We start from the raw sequence: 20,410 nt of genomic DNA on the forward strand, positions 1-20,410 counted from the left end.
AGTGACCTGAGATCGTGCCACTGCGCTCCAGCCTGGGCAACAGAGCAAGACTCCGTCTCAGAAAAAAAAAAAAAAAAAAAAAGAAGTTGCTTCAGGCTGGGTGTGGTGGCTCATGTCTGTAATCCTAGCACTGTGGGAGGCCGAGGCAGGAGGATCATTGGAGCTCAGGAGTTTGAGACCAGCCTGGGCAACATAGGGAGACCACGTCTCTACTAAAAATAAACAGGCTAAGCGTGTTGGCCTGCCGCTGTAGTTCCAGCTACTGGGGGAGGTTGAGGTGGCAGGATTGCTTGAGCCTGGAAGGTTGAGGCTGCAGTGAGCCATGATTACACCACTGCACTCCAGCCTGGGTGACACAGCAAGACCCCATCTTTAAAATAATAATAATAAGAAGAAGTTGGTTCAGTTTCATTTGCGTGGAAACCCCTTCAGTTCCCAGCCCCGCAGTCCTGTGGCCTTCCCCAGAGGTGGTGTCCACACTCCTTATCCTCGTTCTTGGCCCTGCTGGAGCCTGTGGCAGATTGCCGGGATTGCCAGTGAAGCCAGGAGCTGTGACTCCTACCTGGCCCTCAGTGATTATGGTGGGGTCATGCACTGGGTGCCAGGGTCTGCCACACCCCACCCAGGGGCCACTGCCCAGCAGCAAGTGCACTTAGCCATGCAGCTCCCCACACAGATCGAGGTGGGATGGTGCTGGGTGCCAGCCATCCTGTGCTTATGTCCTGTCCAAGGCCGGCCGCGGCCTCTGCCGGCTTACCCTGGGAAGGTGGCCTGCACCTTCAGCTGGCCTTGCTGGTGGCATTGGTGGGGATGGGCTTTCCTGAGGGCCTCAGCAGCCCTTACGACGTAAGGGCTTTTTGCCCTGTGTGGACCCCACGAAGCACATCACCAGCTCCTCACTCAGGGTCCCTCCTGCCTCCCCTGGATCTGCTGGGGCATGTCCCAGGCAGGGGGCTCCTAGTGAACCCCGAGCCCCTCTGCTTCACGTGCTACCTGGTGCAGCCCCTGGACTTTGGGGTGGAGTTGGGGTCACATCCACAGGGCCTTCCGGGTAGGCGTGTCTTCAGGATGGGCCCTTCTCCCAGTGTACTGGGGCCCCCCTACTCCCCACAGGCCTGCCGTGGAGTCACTGGCTGGGCTTTCGCCGCTCCTTGTGCTGTCCTGGTTTGGGCTTCATCTGCACCCTCCCCGTCCCTCTGCAGTGACTACCATGAGAGCTGGCCTGGCCTGGTCTCTGCTCCCTGTGTCCAGCCTTCACTCCCACCCCTGCAGTTCCTGCTGCCCTACCCACTGCCTACCTCATCTTCACCCTGGACGGTTCCTGTAACCACCCCTCCCAACTCCCCAGTCTCAGGATCCCTGCTCCCTCTGGGCCCTTATTGACCCTACTCTTCAGCCAGTGGTGCCCCCCCTTGGCCCCCCTACTCCTGGGGACCAGCCCAGAGGCCGCCAGTGGCCCCTGTGGCCATCTCCTCCTGGTGTGCCCCGAGTTGTGGCCTTAGTTGAGTCCCATGTCCAGAGGGAGCTTGGAGAGGGAAGGGCTTGTCCCAGGCCCTCCACAGTTCAGGGGCTGAGTATCCCTCCCTTCCTTCCTTCCTTCCTTCCTTCCTTCCTTCCTTCCTTCCTTCCTTCCTTCTTTCCCTCCCTCCCTCCTTCCCGCCTTCCCCCTTCCCCCTTTCTCCCTTCCTTCCTTCCTTCCTTCCTTCCTTCCTTCCTTCCTTCCTTCCTTGCTTCCTCCCTCCCTCCCTCCCTCCCTTCCCTCCTTCCTTCCTTTTTTTTAAGAGACAGTGTCTCGCTGTCACCCAGGTTGGAGTGCAGTAAGTGGTACAGTCTTGGCTCACGGCACCTTCCACCTCCTGGACTCAATCAGTCCTGCCTCTGCCTCCCGTGTTGCTGGGACTACAGGTGTGTGCCAACGTGCTCAGCCTGGGCTAATTTTCTTAGGCTGCCATAGCAAAGCACCACGAATCAGGTGGCTTAAGACAATAGAAATGTGTTGTCTCTCATCTCTGAAGGCCAGAAGTCTAAGATCAAGGAGTCAGCGTGGCTGGTTCCTCCTGAGGCCATGAGGGAGGAGGAAGAGCCAGTCTCAGGCCCCTTTCCAGCTCCTGGTGGCCCAGCGATCCTCGGCAGGCTCTTGACTTGTAGACGCAGCACCCCGATCTCTGCCTTTGTTGCCGCTTGACCCACTTTCCTCAGTGTCTCTGTCCTCCCCTCTCATGGGGGCACCAGTCATTGGATGCAGGGACCTCCTTAATTCCAGGATGATCTCATTTCAAGATCCTGCACTAATTACATCTGCAGAAACTCTCTTTTCAAATAAGATTACATTCCAAGGTTTTGGTGGACATGAGTTTCAGGGGAGCTGAGAGTCCATCTAGCACAGGACCCGATTCATCCTGGGCTGCCTGGCCTTGAACTCTGGGCCGCTCCTGCTACCTTGTGCTGCCTCCAGCTGGACGGCAGGCCCCCCGCTAGCCCGTGAACCCCACCGAGCAGGCACATTGCTTATCTTCGGGAGACTCATTCCAGAAACACCGCCCACAGCTTCCTGCTCGTCACACCTCGGCTGCCTGGCTGCCCCGGGGGGTGGGGGGCAGGCACTGCTGATCACCTTTGTACCACAGACACTTGGCCCTTCAGGGCTAGGGCACACTGGAGCCCAGCCCTGGAACCCCCTCTCCTCACCCACCCTGCACCCCGGGGGCTCCTGCAGGGAGAGTCCTGGGCTCTATGGGCTTCGCCTGGGTTTGGCTGCCTGTGGTTGCCCCCTGATGACTTGGGATGTGGGGCGATTCTGGGCTGCCCAGTTTCAGATACACCTGTCTATGGACAGCTCCTATAATTCCTGGGGGTGGTGCCGGGCCCCCAGGGTCAGGGCATGTTGGCCTGCAGAAAGACACAGGCAGGCGGCTTATTTGTGAGCAGGTGCCACAGACTGAATTGTCTCCCCCAAACTCACACATTGAAGCCTTCACCCCCAGCAAGGCTGTATTTGGAGGTGGGGCTGTTAGGAGGTAGTTAAGGTTAAACCAGGCCATAAGGGGGGGCTCTGATCTCTAGGACTGGAGGCTTCGTAAGAAGAGGAAGAGAGATCTCTAAGCACACACAGCTGGGAGAGGCCATGCGAGGACTCAGAAGGTGGCCCCCCAGGGCCAAGAAAGGCGCTGTACCTGGAACCTGGTCTGGGTACTGCTGGACCCTGATCTTGGACTTCCAGCCTCCAGAAGGAAGGCATTCTGTCCAGAGGAAGACATTTCTGTCATTTAAGCTGCTTGGTCTTTGGTATTTTATTATGGCAGCCTGGGCTGCTAAGACAGAGGATTATTTTGGATGCAGGGGTTGGGTGTCCGGCAGGGCTTCCTGGGGAGGTAGTGCTTGAACTGAGTCCCAGATGATGAATGGGAACCGTTGTGGAAGGTTCCAGACAAGGGCTTGGTGGGTGCAGGGCCCAGCGGCAAAAGGCAGGGGAGGGCCTTGAGTGCCGCCAGTGGGGAGTCGGGGTTTGCCTCTGGGGGAAGGAAAAGAGAGCTTTAAACCTGGGGATACTCCAGAAGCCTTTCAGAACAATGACAGGAGGCCGGGTGTGGTGGCTTATGCCTGTAATTCCAGCACTTTGGGAGGCCAGGCATGAGGATCACTTGAGGCCAGGAGTTCAAGACCAGCCTGGGCAACATAGGAAGACCCCCATCTCTGAAAATAAAAAACTTAGCTGAGCGTGGTGGTGGGCACCTATAGTCCCAACTACTCGGGAGGCTGAGGCAGGAGGATCATTTGAACCCAGAAGGTGGAGGCTGCAGTGAGCCGTGTTCACTCCACTCCACTCCAGCCTGGGCAATAGGGCAAGACCTGTCTCTTAAAAAAAAAAAAAAAAAAAAGATGATAAGAGACAGCCCTTCCAGCTGCGGAAAGAGCCTGGATTGTAACTGAGGCCCCTTCTGTCTTCCCTTAGTGCCTCAATTTACCAGCTTGCAAAATAAGGGTGCAGCTGTGTTTCCCCCACTTAGGACTGCTGCAAGGCCCCACCCAGGGTGGGCGCTTGGCCAGCTGGCAGGGCTGGAGTCTCCTTTGTGGGGAGGGAGGCCCCTGTGAGCCAGCTGTGTGCGCTCAGCCCCCGAGGGACCCTTCACACATCCCAGCCGCCACCTACAAGAGAAACAAAACATGCTCACGGCAGACCCTCTGTTCAGCTGGGTCTGGAAATTTGGCAGCAGCAACCATGCCTGATAAAAGGCATTCCGAGGCGGGCCTGGTGTTTGTGTATGTGGTTCTGTATTTACACGAGTGGAGGGAGCAAGGAGGCAGCAGGGGAGTGTCTCCAGGGCCCAGGAGACTCAGCCTGGAATCCACGTGCCCGTGATCATCATTCCTTATCGCTCCCCAAGCTTGGCAGGTGTTTACTGAGGAACTCTGGTGGACCAGCCAGGCAGCGAGGGTTCAGCTTGGCTCTTCTCACCAGGCCCTCAGTAAACGTGGGGACCCACAGCATGGAGGAACTGAGGCAAAAACAAAGTTGACAGCCAGAATGAACTCAGAATGGACCAAAGACCTAAAAGCAAGAGCTAGAAGTGTAAAACTCCTGTAAGAAAACAGAGGGGCTGGCCGGGCGCGGTGGCTCCTGCCTGTAATCCCAGCACTTTGGGAGGCCAAGGTGAGCGGAGCACTTGAGGTCAAGAGTTCAGGACCAGTCTGGCCAACATGGTGAAACCCCATCTCTACTAAAAATACAAAAATTCACCAGGCATGGTGGTGCGCGCCTGTAATCCCAGCTACTTGGGAGGCTGAAAATCGCTTGACCCCGGGAGGTGGAGGGTGCGGTGAGTCAAGATTATGCCACTCCACAGCAGCCTGGGTGACAAGAGTGAGACTGCGTCTCAAAAAAAAAAAAAAAGTCCAGAACAGATAAATCCACAGAGACAAGAAGCGGATTAGAGGCTGCCAGGGGCTGGGGAAGGGGAATGGGGAGTGACTGCTGATGGGGATGGGGTTTCTTTATGGAATGATTGAAATGTTCTAGAACCAGAGGTGATGGTTGACAGTGTACTAAATGCCTCTGAATCATTCATTTTCAAACAAGATCATGGTAAATTTTTTATGTGGATTTTATTGCAGCTTTTTTGAAAGCATATTTTTCACGTAAAAGATTCAAAAAAAATAAAAAGAAACAGGACACAGAGAGAAACCAACGGTGGGCCAGGCGCACTGGCTTACACCTGTCATCCCAGCACTTTGGGGGCCAAGGCGGGAGGATTGCTTGAGGCCAGCCTAGACAACATAGGGGGACCCTGTCTCTACAGAAAAAAATAAAAATAAAAAATAAAGGCCATGGTGGTGCACACCACTACTCCCAGCTACTTAGAAGGCTGAAGTGGGAGGATTGTTTGAGCACAAGAGGCTGCAGTGAGCCCTGATCGTGCCGCTGCACTCCAGCCTGGGCCACAGACAAAGACCCTGTCGCAAATAAGAGAGAGAGAAAGAAAACAGATGCGGGATGTCAGTCTCAGGCTGTGGCCTCGCTGCTCCGAGCTGTGTTCCCACACACACAGTCTCCAGAGGTGGGCAGTGGCAGCTCCCTGGAGAGGGTCCGTCAGGGCTGGCAGCTCCTGCTACACAGCAGGTGATCCCCTCAGTCACTAGCCTGTCCTGTTCCCCTGGGACCCAGCACCTGGAGGTGGGCAGCAGCTCCCACATTCCCTGTGTACCCTGCAGCCATTACCCAGCCCTGGCCTCCGGGAGAATGAATCGGTCAGGGGATGCCAGGCATGCATCCCTTACCCCTATGGCGAGGTGTCTGGGCAGAAAATCGTCCCCCACAACACGCACAGGTGATGGCAATGGGCATCTGAGCAAAATGTGTGAGATCTGGGGCTCTTTGCTGGGCCCTTGGAGGAGCACAGGAGGAGGCTTGAGGGTCAGACGTGGGAAGTTCTATGTCCACAAGTCAGGGACAGAAGGCTTTGCCGCAGCCTCCAACATCACTCGGAGCTTTGGGGGTGCCTGCCAGAGACTTGGACGCCCTAGGGCTGGGCAGAGGCCTGAGGGCTCTCGTCCCTGTCTCCCTTCTCACACTGGCATCAGCCCCTCCTGGCACTGGGGGTGCCGTCCCTGCTGGCGCGTCTGGTTAAAAGCCGGCCTGGAGGGTGTTCACCTCCTTTGTTCTGCTTGATCCAGGGCAGTGACAAGGGGAGCCCCCGGGGAGCAGGGGATCCTGAGCATGGCACTGGATCGAGGCGTACGCCAGCTCCTGCAGGCCTCGTTTTGAAGCTGAGGTCTCAACTGCAGGGAGCAGATGGCACGTCCCCCGGGAGTGCTGGGGCGGGGGCGGTGACAGGGCTGTGGGGCCGGCTCTGGGCAGCATGGGCAGGTGAGGCCTCACGATAGAGGCCTGGAGCCCTCAGGGGAAGAGTCCTGCTCTGGCTGTTGATGGTAAGTGGCTCCAGAAGCTTCCGTTCCCTCAATGACCATATTTCACCCCTGGTGGCCCATCTCAGACCCTATGAGCTCCCAGTCCTGGGCCTCTGCACCTGCTGTTCCTCCTCCCCTGCAAGGCTCCCCAATGCTGTGTCTCTGCCAGTCCACAGCCGCACAGTGGCTCAGGCTGAAGCTCCCACAGTCACCACTTGCCTGGAGAGCTAATGCTTGCTGCCCGCTCTGGGCTGTGGGCTCGTGTGAGCAGTGCCCATCTGGCTGGCTGGCTGCCACGTCCACCGAACCTAGAACCATGCCCACTACTGGGCAGACTCTTGCCTTGAGTCTGTCAGGGGAGGTGGGGACACTGCCGTGGTGGGGCGGGAGCCGGGCTGGCTGAGCGGGTGGGTGCCTGAGCCTTGGTTGGTTCTCAGCTATTGGCCCAGCTGGGCTTCATGCCAGCAGCAGGGGTTCCAGCCAGTGTGGACATGGGAGGATGAAGGCTCTTGCCCTGTGGGGGTGTCCTTCAAGTCGGCACACATCCCCGCCTGTGGCTGCTGGGACGCTTGGAGATCCCTCCAAGGCCCAGGCCTCCTTCCCCATTCCAGGGTCCCTCTGCCTTCATCAGCCTTCCCAGAACTTCATCTTGGGAAGCCCCGAGTTATGGGGCTACAGGGTCAAGGGGTGCAAATCCCTGGGGTCCTGGTCAGCTCCCAGGATCCAAGATCCAGGTGCATCCTGTGCATTCGCTGAGCTGGAGAGAGTGTTCGCTCCCCACCTTCCTCTTGTAGGGCCATGCCTCAGGCTGAGGTGCATGCTGCCTCTGTACTCAGGCAGTCTCTGTGCTTTCTTGAGCCTCAGTTTCCCCATCTGGACTGTCAGGGGAGGGGCCGTGCAGAGGGCAGCCCCTTGGGAGAGGCTCAGTGCTGGGCAGCGATGGGCCCAGGGGGAAGAGCCTTCTAGTACAGGCAGCACCTGTGCAAAGGCCCGGAGGTAGCGACTGGTGGCTCCGGGAGGAAGCATGTGAGCTGGAGCCTAGTGGTCATGGAGAGTGGGGACTAGACTTTGAAGCCTAGAGGTGGGGAGGGGGGAAACTGAGGCCTGACTGGCACAGACAGCGCCTCCCTCCCTGGCCCCCCACAGGGAGGCCCTGGGTCTGCCACGGCTTTGCAGGGCCGAGCTCAGCCATCAGCCCACCTGCTTCCCTCAATCTCATTAGAAGGTTGGCCAGTTGCCATGGCAATTGCTTCTGGGCCTGACCAAGGCTGGCCAGTCTGCAGAGCGAGCCCCAGGAAGGGCCGGCAGGTGGGGGTGTCGCTGTGCCCTGTGCAGGATTCCTGGGAGACTGAGTGCTGCCCCAACATCTCTCCACATCCTGGAGAAGTAGCCACAGGTTCATTACACTGGGGCCACCTGGCCTCCATTCCCCCACCTCGGGGCCCCTGCTCCATCCAGCCCTGTGGACGCTGCCTGGACAGGGCAGGGGGCATAGACTCAGCAGGAGCGTGGACGTGGGCACAGACAGAGGCAGAGGTGGGTGTTCTCCAGGGCGAGGGTCCTGTCAGCAAGGGGCGGGGGTCAGCGGAGGCCTGAGAAGCCACTTTTAGGTAGGGCTCTATAGAGGGGTCAGGTGGGGAGGTAGGACTTTGTGTGAGGGGGTCCGGCACAGGCTGTATCAGGAGCGGGCATCCCTGCAGTCAGCTTGGTAGTGTCAGAGCTTCTGGGTCCACATCTGCCTCCCACGTGCCTCCATTGATGCTGGCGAGCTCTCATCTGAGATCGGGTGGGTTCAGTAACACTTGTCCCGGGTGAGGCCATGTGACTTCAGTCATGCTGGTCATGCAGGGGCTAAGTTTCAGGCATGTGGGGCCTCAGTTTTCCCATCTGGAGAGTGGCATGTACTGGTACCCCCTCAAAAGCCCTGTAGAGGGGTGAATCGTGTCCCACAAAAAGATATGTCCACACTCTCATTCCTGGAACCTGGGAAGGTGACCTTACAGTTGACTCTTGAATCAATGGTTTTGAGCCACGCATGTCTACTCATATGTGGATTCTCTCCCGCCTCTGTCATGCCTGAGACAGCAAGACCAAGCCGCTGCCCTCCTCCTGCTGCTCCTCCTCCTCCTCCTCCTCCTCCTCTTCCTCCTCCTCCTCAGCCAGCTCTACGTGAAGGACGGTGAGGACAAAGACCTTTGGGATAATCCCCATCCACTTCACAAATAGCAAACATTTTCTCTTCCTTAATGATTTTCTTAGTATCATTTTCTTTTCTTTAGCTTTATTGTAAGAATACAGTATGTAATACGTAGAACATACCAAATCTGTGTTAATTGACTCATATTATCAGTGAGGCTTCCAGTCAACAGTAAGCTATTAGTTAAGTGTTGGAGGAGTCAGAAGTTATACTGGAGTGGGGCACGGTGGCTCATGCCTCTAATGCCAGCACTTTGGGAAGCTGAGGTGGGAGGACTGCTTGAAGCCAGGAGTTGGAGACCAGCTGGTCAACATAGTGAGACCCCATCTCTACAAAAAATTAAAAATTAGCCAGGCATGGTGGTTTGTGCCTGTGGCCCCAGATACTCAGAAGGCCAAAGCAGGAGGATCACCTGATCCTGGGAAGCCAAGGCTGCAGTGAGGTGTGATTGTGCCACTGCCCTCCAGCCTGGGCAACAGAGTGAGAGCCTGTCTCAAAATAAATAAATGAATAAATAAATAGAAGTAAAAAGTATAAAAAGAAAAAAAATTATACTTGGATTTTTGGCTGCATGAGGGTCGGCTCCCCAATCCCTGTGTTGTCTCAGGGTCAACTGTAGTTGGAAATAGGGTCTCCAGATGAGACCATCCTGGATTAGGGAGGGCCTTTCTCTTTAACTGTAAGAGAAAGGAGAACTGAGCCAGGCCCAGTGGCTCACTCCTGTAATCCCAGCACTTTGGGAGGCTGAGGCAGGTGGATCACCTGAGGTCAGGGGTCTGAGACCAGCCTGGCCAACATGGCGAAACCCCATCTCTACTAAAAATACAAAAATTGGCTGAGTGTGGTGGCACGCCTGTAATTCCAGCTACTCAGGAGGCTGAGGCAGGAGAATCACTTGAACCCAGGAGGCGGAGGTTGCAGTGAGCCGAGATCGTGCCACTTCACTCCAGCCTGGGCAACAAGAGGGAGACTCCATCTCAAAACAACAACAACGACAACAACAAAGCCAGAGGCTGGTGCGATTGTGACTTAGGGGGCTGCTTCTGGAGCAGGGGTGTTGGGGATGCCCCTCTAAGGAGGGGCCATCAGGCCTTGCATGGGGGGTCAGCAGGGAAAGGACAAGCTGGGGGCACTTTGGGGCTTGGGTGGCTGGAGGGAGTGAGGCTGGGGAGGCTGGAGGCAAAGCGTGGTTAATGGGACACCCACCCACCCTCAGCAGGGCCCTCCAAATCGCCAGTGGGGTCTACTCTCACGGCCGGGCAGCCAGTACCAGATGCCCATCTATCTGACCCACAGGCCATGAGTGAGGGGCACCCTGGGAGCTGCAGCTTTCCTGACTCCTACCAGACGCCTTCTCCAGGCCTCAGCTGTTTCACCTGTGGCCCCGCTTGTTGACAGCCATGAGGATGGTGTGGAGACGGGACACCTGAGTCCCAGGTCAGCCCCGAGCCTCTGTGTAGGGCAGGCTGGAGCTGCTGTGGCATCCCAGGAGCTCCCTCCAGAGCTAGCCGCTGGCTCCAAGTGAGGGTTACACCTTGAGGTGGCTTGTGTTGCCTGGGCCAGCTAAGGAAGGAGGTGGCCAAGCTGCCCTCTGAGGCCTCCTGGGTTTTAATCTTAAGGCTTGTACAGCCTCCAGACGGGCCTGTCACCTGGCTTGTGAAGTCAGCTGTGGAGGGGGTGCAGCAGCGTTCATTCATTCATTCATTCACCGCCTCACAGCTTTGTTCACTTGTGGATTCCGCCGGCAGGCGCTGCTGAGCAGCGGGCCCTGGGCTGGCTGCTGGGTTCACAGAGCTCGTCCTCAGGGTCTCAGTGGTTTGGGGAGCACAGCGTGGTGAGGGGCAGGGGACTGTGACGTGGCGATGAGAAAAGCTGTGATGTTGCCTGCAGTGCAGTGACATCTGGCAGTTCTTCCAGCTGAGGCCAGAGGTCCGCGGGGGCAGAGCCCAAGCTGGCGTCCCACCACCCTGAGACCCCAGAGAAAGGAGGACCCTGCTCCCAGGGTTTTCAGCCAGGCTGGGGAGGACAGTCAGCTCCTGCAGACTCAGGAGTCTCCGTGCCCACCCTCTGGCTAGAAAATTCACTGGAAGGACTCCCCAGAAGCCGTTTTGTTCATGCTTATGGTTTATTGCAGCGAAAGGACACATTAAAATTACCCAAGGGAGACTGGGTGTGGTGGCTCACACCTGTAATCCCAGCATTTTGGGAGCCTGAGGCAGGCGAATCTCTTGAGGTCAGGGGTTCGAGACCAGCCTGGCCAATGTGGTGAAACTCCGTCTCTACTAAAAATACAAAAATTAGCTGGGTGTGGTGTTGCATACCTATAATCCCAGCTACTCAGGAAGCTGAGGTGAGAGAATCGCTTGAACCCTGGAAGCGGAGGTTGCAGTGAGCCGAGATAGCATCACTGCACGCCAGCCTGGACAACAGAGCTAGACTCCGTCTTAAAAACAAAATCACCCAAGGGAAGAGGCAGATGGGCAGGGTCCAGGAGAAACCAGGCCGGAGCCTCCAGTCAGCCCCTCGTGTGAACAGTGCGTAATTCTCCCAGCATGGAGCACTGCCAGCCGCAGAAGCTCCCCTGGCCTGCATGTCCAGGGTCTGTACTGGGGGCTGGTCCTGTAGACATGGCTGACCACGCTCATGGCCAACCTGTCTCTAGTCTCTGCAGATGTCAAGCTGATGTGCCCAAACCCCCACCCTAAAACCACAGTGTGAGCAGACTCTGCCATAGCCCAAGGCCTCAGGCACACAATGACACTCTTATCAGGCAGGATATTCTCCTGCAGGTCACCTCCCAGGAGCTGGGGACAAAGGCCAGACCTCTCTTGGGGCCGGCTTAACCCTTTACTGTACAACTCCTCATGCAAAACCAAGAATGAGCATGGGGTTCCCCAAAAGAAGAGCAGAGGCCAGGCGCGGTGGCTCATTCCTATAATCCCAACACTTTGGGAGGCCGAGGCGGGTGGATCACTTGAAGTCAGGAATTTGAGACCAGCCTGAGCAACATGGTGAAAAACCCTGTCTCTACTAGAAATACAAAAAAAAAAAAAATTAGCCAGGCATGGTGCCTATAATCTCAGCTAGCTGGGAGGCTGAGGCAGGAGAATCACTTGAGCCTGGGAGGTGGAGGTTGTAGTGAGCCAAGATGGCGCTACTGCACTCCAGCCTGGGCAACAGAGCGAGACTTCATCTCAAAAAACAAACAAACAAACAACAACAACAAAGAAGAGCAGAGTCCCCACTCAGTGTCCACTCCTGGCCTGGGGGCTGTGCTCCGAAGCCTGAGTGCCTCCAGCAAAGTGGACAGGAGCTGGGTATTGTGGGCAAGGTTTGGACAGAGATGGGGCTTGGGAACCATGAGAGTTCTGTGCGTCCCCAGTCCTGTAGATTGTCCCCGCATCCCAGGTTTCCTGTGGCCCGGGGACATAGTGCAAACAAAGCTGCTTCAGGGAGTTCTTGCCCCTGATGTCTGGCCTCCTGGGAGCTGGCGGCTCAGCCCGTGAAGAAAGCACATGTGGCATGAGTACCTGCTGTGTCACACGTCATGTGTCCCTCTCACACCCGCCTGTAGCACTCACTCTAGGTGGGGGACACAGGTCCAGGAGGGGTCACAGCCTTTAGGGCCATACAGTCAGTGAGAGGTGAACGTAGCACAGGTTTCTGTCATGCTACTTGGACACAGAAGAGGGTGGATAAAGTCACAGGAGGCCACAGGCGACCTATGCCCAGGTAGGTGTGGAGTGGGAGCTGTAGGACCCCCACCCTGCACCCCCTCCCCTTGCTGCAGCCTGGAGCTGGCCTGTTTCATCTGGTGTGACTGCTGGGAGGGACACTGTGGATGTTCTGGCCAGCGGCCACCAAGGGCTCCCAGCACAGACCCTGGGCCGGACCCCCAGGCCCTCGAGAGCCACCCAGTAACACACAAGGTTAATCTTACCATCGGCTCCACTTCAGCTCACAGGAAACAGCTGTTTACCTGGGCGAGGTGTTCAGCCGGGCAGGCGGCCAGTTCCCGAGCTTTACTTCCGCCTTCGGTGTCCAGGGCCCCCCAGGAAGCTGGGGTGGTGGGGCAGCCAGCTCTCCACGCACTGCCAGGAGCTGTTTGTAAGGAACGAGTCGGCCTTGTTGTGTACACAGTATCCACCCTAGCAACCGCCCCTGCTGGGCCAGAGTGGACAACCACCCCTCCTTCCTGCCTGCCCAGTGCCGCCTCTCCTCACGGTGGCTGCCTCCCCCAGTTGCATGGCGGGCATCATGGACCAGCATCCCCAAGGGCCTCGGGTCGTGCCACCTGGGTCAGGGGCCTCTGATACTGGCAAATCAGCATCAGCCACGTGAAGGGGAGGAGGCCAGGTTCCAGCCCTGTTCAGAGTCAGCGTGACTGGTCAGGGAGCTCCTGGCCCCTGGTTCTGTGCCCCGATGCCATCAGGGAGTGGGAAGCAGGGATGGAGCCGAGATGAAGGCGCTCAGCTGGGCCCAGCCCCCAAGAGGCTGGGAGGGACCACGAGGAAGGAACATGGGGCTCAGGACCCTCTAGAACTCAAGCTGGGTCTGGGGGACTGACTTGGCTGCTCTGGCTCTGTGTGGGCTGCCATCGGGATCACAAGTCCCATGCTTTGAAGGCTGTCACCACGCTTCTGAGACAGCTTCCTCCGATTCAGGCCAGTGGAAAGCCGCCTGTCCTGCCAAGTCACAGCCTCTGGCCGTGATAAGAAATGGCTCCCCTGGGCTGGTGAGGGGCCTCCTTGGCAGGCTGCAGGCCCGCCAGTGCCTCTCTTGCTCATTCACTGACTGGCCGAGTCAGCAGCAAGGCAGCCAACTCCCCAGGTTCACAGTCATGGGTTTCTGCATGGTGCATTGCCCCGCCTGGGGAGCCGTCCTGGCACCTCGGGTTTCTGATTCTGCCATTTTTGGTGGAGGGACACCTGGTTTCCTTAAGCATCTGGGTCATGAGGTCCTGCAAACTTCTGCACTTAGGCTGTCAATCCCACCACTTGGGTCTTTTTGTGCCTTTGGGGCTGGCACTCTGAGGTGAGCCTGGGAGGTGACCCCTCCCGCAGCTGCTGGCTTCTCTCTCGCAGCTCCAGCTCCAGAAATCCCAGTACCTGCAACTGGGCCCCAGCCGCGGCCAGTACTATGGCGGGTCCCTGCCCAACGTGAACCAGATCGGGAGTGGCACCATGGACCTGCCCTTCCAGGTGAGTGCCCCACCCCCTGGCCCTGCCCCCATTGTGGGGAGCTTCCCCCAGCCTCCCACTGGGGGCCAGACATTGAGGACAGCTTGGGTCATCAGACAGTTGGCGGAGCCCACCCAACCCCTGCCTTCTCCTTGTCTGTCCTGGGAACCAGAGGAAGCAAAGTGGCCCCACCAGGGTGCACCAAGATCCCCTGCAGCCCATTCCCCATCAGCAGACCCCCGAGGCGAGCCCTCCATCTGGCCTCCAGCATTTCGGCAGCCGCTACACCTGTTGGCCGGCTGTGCAGCAGCGGGAACCGCTCGGGGCCACTGGGGCTTGGCTCTGTCCTGCCTCACTAATCCGCAAGCCCAGCAATTCTCAGAAGGAGGCCCGGCGGCCTGACCCCACTTGTCTGCAAACGTTTCTTGGCAGAGGCCCACACAGCGCGGCTCCCGCAGGCCGCACAGCCACCGTGCACAGCCTTATCGTAAACAGGAGATAAGGCCCACAGTGGCCCTCTTCCCTGTCCCTGGTCTGTGGGTGGAAATGGAGATGGGGTGGGGCCGAGGGAGCTGGCTTATGAATCAGGGCCACCCCCAGGACGGTGTCTGGGCTCTGCATGGACAGGTCCCCCTGGGGGGGGTCACACCTACTCTGTGGCTGAGAAAACCACCTCGGACACAGCCATGGCCACTGACAGGCCAGATGGAGCCGGGGCCCCTCCCGAGTCACCCACCAGCTCCACCGCCACCTGCACCGCCGCTGGACAGGGCAGGGATCCTTGGGCTGGCTACCACGGTGCGCCTCCCCGGCATACACTGAGTGCGGGCCGTCACTGATGCTGGGCGTGTTCTTTGTCACAGCCCTTCCCAGCCGGGTTTTCTCCCCTCCTGCCCTTCTCTACCTTTCCTGTTTCTCCTGTCCCCTCTTCCCTGGAGGAGAGTCTCTCTCTGGGCAAGCTCAGCCTGAGTGGGGCTGAGGGGCACAGGACCCTGTTGGGTGTCTGTCACCCGAGGCCCACAGCCTGGGGAGGGGGGTCCCACGCATCCCGCCTTTGGGGCCAGGCAAGGCAGCAGCGTCTCAAAGTCTCGGTTCTTTGCATTTTCAGCCCAGCGGATTTCTGGGGGAGGCCCTGGCAGCGGCTCCTGTCTCTCTGGTAAATGAGCCCCCAGGCTGAGGCCGCGGCGTCCCCGGCGCCAGCCTGCAAGACCCCGACCCGTGTGCGGGCGCTGGGGATCCCTGAGCTCCCCAAGCGGCCGCCCCTGCGGCTCCCAGGGAGGTGGAGGTGTCCCGTCCGCCAAATGGAAATGGATCCACTCCGCACCCCCATCTCGGGAAGTGCGTATGGTCGCGTCGAGAGGCCCTGGGGACTCTTGGGGTCCATCTGGGGCAGATGCCACAGCCGCGCATCCCCATCTGGGGTCCAGCAGAGCAGAATCCAAGCATGTGCCCCAAAGCTGCATGGTCCGTCCCTACACACACACACACACACACACACACACACGTTTACGCATCTCCCAAACACACACACACACACACACACACACACACACACACACACGTTTACGCATCTCCCAAACCAGGCCAGCAGGCAGGACGTGGCGAGCCCGGGTGTGGCCAGCCCCCGCTTCATTCTGCCTCTGACTCAGCTTTGGCTGCCTCAGTTTCCCTCTGGGCTTCAAGGCATCTCTGGAAGGAGATGAATGGCCCCTGCCCTGAGGAGCCTGTGTGCTGGACAGCACAATTCCCACCCTAATTGTCACAGGCCCACGTCTCCCATGCCCACAGCCTTTTGGGGGCAAGAGCCACAGAAAGACCCAAACCAGCAGAGTTCATGCTGGATCGAAGAAAGACTTGGGGGTCCCCAGGGCTGGGGACAGTAGTCAGCCTTGAACTCTGGCCGAGGCTGGGACAAAGCAGCGATCCTAGCCATGGACAGGCTTCTGGAGAAGAGACTCACTTTAGTATCAGAGTCTCATTTTGCCCGGCTGCCCAGAGAAGGCACAAGGGCTCAGGGTCCAGATGGCCAGACCGGGGGACTGGCTGCATCCAAAGCTGGCAGAGCCTGCTGATCTCACCCCGGTCAGATAGCAAGTGGGCAACACAGGGTCAGGGCGGGCTCCTGGCAGCCCCGGGGGCATGAGGCCAGGCATGTAGCAGGGCCTGGGGAGGGCCAGCCTGGTGCCAGCCCCAGGTGCTAGGAGGAAGCCCCGTCCAGCCAAGCAGTGGGCCATGGCTCCGGAAGGCGCCTGTACTTGGCTCCGGTGGTGCCTGGAGTGCCTGGAGGAGGCTGCGGGGGAGGGTGTGTGGGGGCCGCGTCTCAATCAAGAGCAGCCCTGGGCTCCACAAGGAAGCCTCCCAGGAACTCGCGCTTGGCCAGGTGGGCCCCAAAACAGTCCTGGGCTGGAAGCCCCTGGGCCGTCTCTTGGCAGGCCCCTCCAGGGATGACGTAGGTGGGGGTAGGAGGCCGTCCAGGCCCGGAGAGAGAGGGCGGAGGCCTGTCTGCACCTGGTGAGGCTGGGGAGGAGGGCTGCCCAGGCCGGCTACACCCCTGGCACCCGGCGGGCGCTGGCCCCGAGCTTGTGCCGCTCTGCCTGGCCTGTGCATGCCAGCTGCACTGCACGCCCCTGCCACCCTGGCTCCCGGGACCCCAGCTCACACCCCCTCCCTGCCCCCCAGTGCTTGGAGAGCCGGGGAGCTGGGGCTGAAGGAAGAAGCCCATCCCAGGCTGTGGAGCGATGGCCGAGGGTGCTCCGGAGTGGGGGGCCCTGCGATCAGACTCTGGGGCCAGCGCTGGGGCCACAGCTGGTAACCATTGTTTGGGTTTCTCTCTCTGTTTCCATCTCCTCCTCCCCCAGACCCCCTTCCAATCCTCGGGCCTGGACACCAGCCGGACCACCCGACACCATGGGCTGGTGGACAGGGTGTACCGGGAGCGTGGCCGGCTCGGCTCCCCACACCGCCGGCCCCTGTCAGTGGACAAACACGGACGGCAGATATCCTTTTCCCCAGAGGATGAGGGTGGGGGCCAGGCCCTGTCAGTGCCGGCAGGACCCCAAGTTTACCCAGCAGGTTCTGACACGCCTGCCTGCTTCCAGCTCTGGGAAGAATCAGGGCAGCACCATCTGGGAGGCTTGATCTCAGGGCAGCTTGGGGGACTTCCTGGAGGAGGCTGTTCCACAAGCCCTAGAGCCTTTGGCCAGACTTGGGGGCTCAAGGGGCACAGAGAACAGCTTCCAAGGCAGGAGTTGAGGAAGGTGATACCTGACCACAGAGGGCTTAGAGACCTGGCAGGGCAGTGGGGCCAGGAAGGCGGTGAGCAGGGAGCCCACACAGTCAGGGCTGTGAGCTGATGAGGCCTCTCCTATGCGCTGCACGGAGGGCAGCCCAGCCAAGGCAGTGGGGCTAAGGGGGTCTGTGTGAGATCCGGACGCATCCAAGGGAGGCTCCATCTCTGTAAGACAGGAGTAAAATTCGCCTCTCCGACTCGGTCAAGCAGAGATCAGCCAGAGTCCCCCACTCCCCTCCAACTCAGCCGCCCCTTGGTACTCAGCCAGCCGGGCCCCACAACACCAGAGTCTGAGCGGCCTCAGGTTGCTCCCGGGATCCCCCGGCTCTCCAGAACAGAGAAGCTTGTTCTCCGGTTCTCATTTCCGTGGGCTGGGGGAGCTCGACCAGCTGGGCCCCAGACCGAGCCCTTGGGCCCCAGGAGCCACCCCGTCAGCCCAGGATGGAGAGTCCAGACCAGGGTCAGCTGAACTCAGACTCCCCAGCGCCCCCACAGGCCCTACTTTCACAGCCCAGAACCCCCTCCCTTGGAAGAGGTGCAGCCCGCACGTGCGCTCACGGAGCAGAGTGCTGAGTGCTAGGTGGACAGGGCCGTACCCCTGGAGAGCCCCTGGAACGGGGGCTGCTTGTAGCCAGGCAGGAAAGGCCGGCAGGAAACGCCCCCCGTCCTACTGGTCCCAGCTGTTTGCAGGCCCCAGGCCGACCCCAGCCAGCCAGCCGCGGCTTCCTGCCCTGGGCTGAGAGTGTGTTGTTGGAGGCGGGGTCTCAGCCAGTGGCACTGCCCCCTTAACTCACGCTCACGCCGACAGCTGCCCCTATGGCACCGTGTACCTCTCACCACCCGCGGACACCAGCTGGAGAAGGTCAGTGGCTGGAGCCCCCCCGCCTCCTTCTTGTTGGAAACAAAACCAGACTCTCAACATGGTTACATGTGGAAAAGCAGGACACAGTCGCTTAAAAAATGACCGAACTAAGATGCATCCAGAAGTTTCTAGAAATTAGCCTTCACCCTGAAACAGGAGTTCCAGCTTTGGGGGGTCTTCTAACATTTCCCTTCCCTCCGTTTATGACAAAAAAAAAAGTGGGACCAGGAGTGGTGGCTCAGGCCTGTAATCCCAGCACTTCGGGAGGCCGAGGCAGGCGGATCACTTGAGGTCAGGAGTTCGAGACCAGCCTGGCCAACATGGTGAAACCCCGTCTCTACTAAAAATACAAAAATTCACCAGCATGGTGGCACATGCCTATAATCCCAGCTACTCAGGAGGCTGAGGTGGGATAATTGAACACGGGAGGCAGAGGTTGCAGTGAGCTGAGATCGAGCCACTGCACTCCAGCCTGGGTGACAGAGTGAGACTCCATCGGAAGAAAAAGAAAGTGGGAGGAAACCTCATATTCAGCACTGTAGCTTGCTCTTTCCTATTTAATGCTGTATTCAGAGCACGTACCCATGTTACTCAACAGCCATTAAAAATGTGATGATAAAATTATATTAATACATTTAGGATGGAAGATTAGGAAAAATACAGGCCAGGCACGGTGGCTCACGCCTGTAATCCCAGCACTTTTGGAGACCAACGCAGGCGATCACTTGAGCCCAGAAGTTGAAGACCAGCCTGAATAACATAGAAAGATCCCATCTTTACAAAAAATGAGAGAATTAGCCAGATGTAGTAGTGCGCGCCTGTACTCCCAGCTACTCGGGAGGCTGAGGTGGGAGAATTGCTTGAGCCCAGGAGGTCAAGGCTGCAGTGAGCTATGATCATGCCACTACAGTCCAGCCTGGGCCACAGAGTGAGACCCTGTCTCAGGGGCCTAAAATAACAATAATGTAGTTAATATAAAATCATACAATAATATAGATTATGGTTGCACAACAATGTGAATGTACTTAATGTCACAGAACTATACACTTAAAAACAGTTAAAACTATACATGTATACACACATATTTACATACATATGTATACAAACGTGTGTGTATATATATAATTTTTTTTGAGACATGGTCACACTCTGTTACTGAGGCTGGAGTGCAATGGTGCGATCACAGCTCACTGCAGCCTTGACTTCCCAGACTCAATCGTCCCACCTCTGCTTCCAGCTAATTTTTTTTTTTTTTTTTTTTTTGGAGAGACAAGATCTTGCCACGTTACCCAGGCTGGTCTCAAGCTCCTGGGCCTAAGTGAGCTACCCATCTCGGCCTCCCAAAGTGCTGGGATTACAGGACATGAGCCACTATGCCTGGCTGTTATATATATTTTACTACAATAGAAATATATGTAATAGGCACAGTGGCTCACACCTATAATCCCAGCACTTTGGGAGGCCGAGGCGGGTGGATCAGTAGAGCTCGGGAGGTTGAGGATGCAGTGAGCCATGATCGTGCCACTGTACTCCAGCCTGCGGGGCAGAGTGAGACCCTGTCTCAAAAAAAAAAAAAAGAAAAACCATATACATACATACATATGCGCGCACACCACACACATACACACACGTTAGTAAACAGAAGAAAAGTAAGCAAGCTGTTCAAAATATATATGTATACTACAATATTAAATTCTCACCAAGCCCATATCATAGGTCAGGCCCTGTTCCTACCATCACATTCATTAACTTACATAAAATGAATGGAGCTTTATGGAATGGGCAGTGTGTTCATCTCCATTGTAGTCCATTTTAGACATGAGGAAATTGAGCACAGAGAGGTCAGAACACTTGCTCAGAGACACATAGCTGGTGGTGGCTGTACCCATACTTTGCCTCGCAGCCAAGGAGGTTTTCTGGGGACCCACTCTTGAGGCACCTGGAGCCAGGAGCAGATTGGGTGGCCTTGTGCCTTCTCTCCATCAGTTCCCAGAGGGAAATGGGGTCCCTGGAGGCAGAGGGAAGAGCCTCTCCTGGGCTGGTTGAAGCAAGACCTCCTGCCTCAGGTTGGCTTCCCAACCATGGGGGCCTCTAAGTGGCTTCATTCCTTCCGGGGCCTTCTAGCCCCTTCCACCTGTCACACTGGGTTTGTGTGACACTGAGCATCCCAGAGGGCACAGTCACCTGATTGTGTTTGTCACTAAGAGGGGACCTGGTGACAGGCTGGAGGCTCATACCCCAAGGCTGGGCACCTGTGGGGCTCCTTCTTTGGGAGGTTTCAGCAGGAGGGCACCGTCCTTTCCCCAAAGCCAAGAAGCCTTGCTCTATTGCCGAGGTTGGTCTTGAATTCCTGGGCTCAAGTGACCCTCTCACCTCAGCCTCCTGCGTCGCTGGGACCACAGGCGTGCGCCACCTCGCCCGGCTGCTTTTTGTTCTTCACGGGCTTTGCAGATGAACACCACAGTCACTCTGGTGGC

General features: G+C 57.8%; 1 protein-coding gene across 3 annotated transcripts in view; it reads left to right on the forward strand.

Annotated features, from left to right (window-relative positions):
* CRTC1 (CREB regulated transcription coactivator 1) overlaps positions 1 to 20,410 on the forward strand; it is a 100,080-nt gene that overhangs the window by 46,612 nt on the left and 33,058 nt on the right. For 2 of the 3 annotated variants that reach the window (XM_055236455.2, XM_055236457.2), the window contains exons 2-5: positions 13,687 to 13,803; positions 14,891 to 14,938; positions 16,641 to 16,778; positions 17,872 to 17,933. In XM_055236455.2, coding sequence (XP_055092430.1) covers positions 13,687 to 13,803; positions 14,891 to 14,938; positions 16,641 to 16,778; positions 17,872 to 17,933 — 365 coding nt within the window. The remainder of the gene's footprint in view (positions 1 to 13,686; positions 13,804 to 14,890; positions 14,939 to 16,640; positions 16,779 to 17,871; positions 17,934 to 20,410) is intronic. The other variant, XM_055236456.2, reaches the window with a different exon arrangement.

Source organism: Symphalangus syndactylus, chromosome 13, assembly GCF_028878055.3.
Source record: "Symphalangus syndactylus isolate Jambi chromosome 13, NHGRI_mSymSyn1-v2.1_pri, whole genome shotgun sequence".
In the NCBI taxonomy this organism is placed as follows: Eukaryota; Metazoa; Chordata; class Mammalia; order Primates; family Hylobatidae; genus Symphalangus; species Symphalangus syndactylus.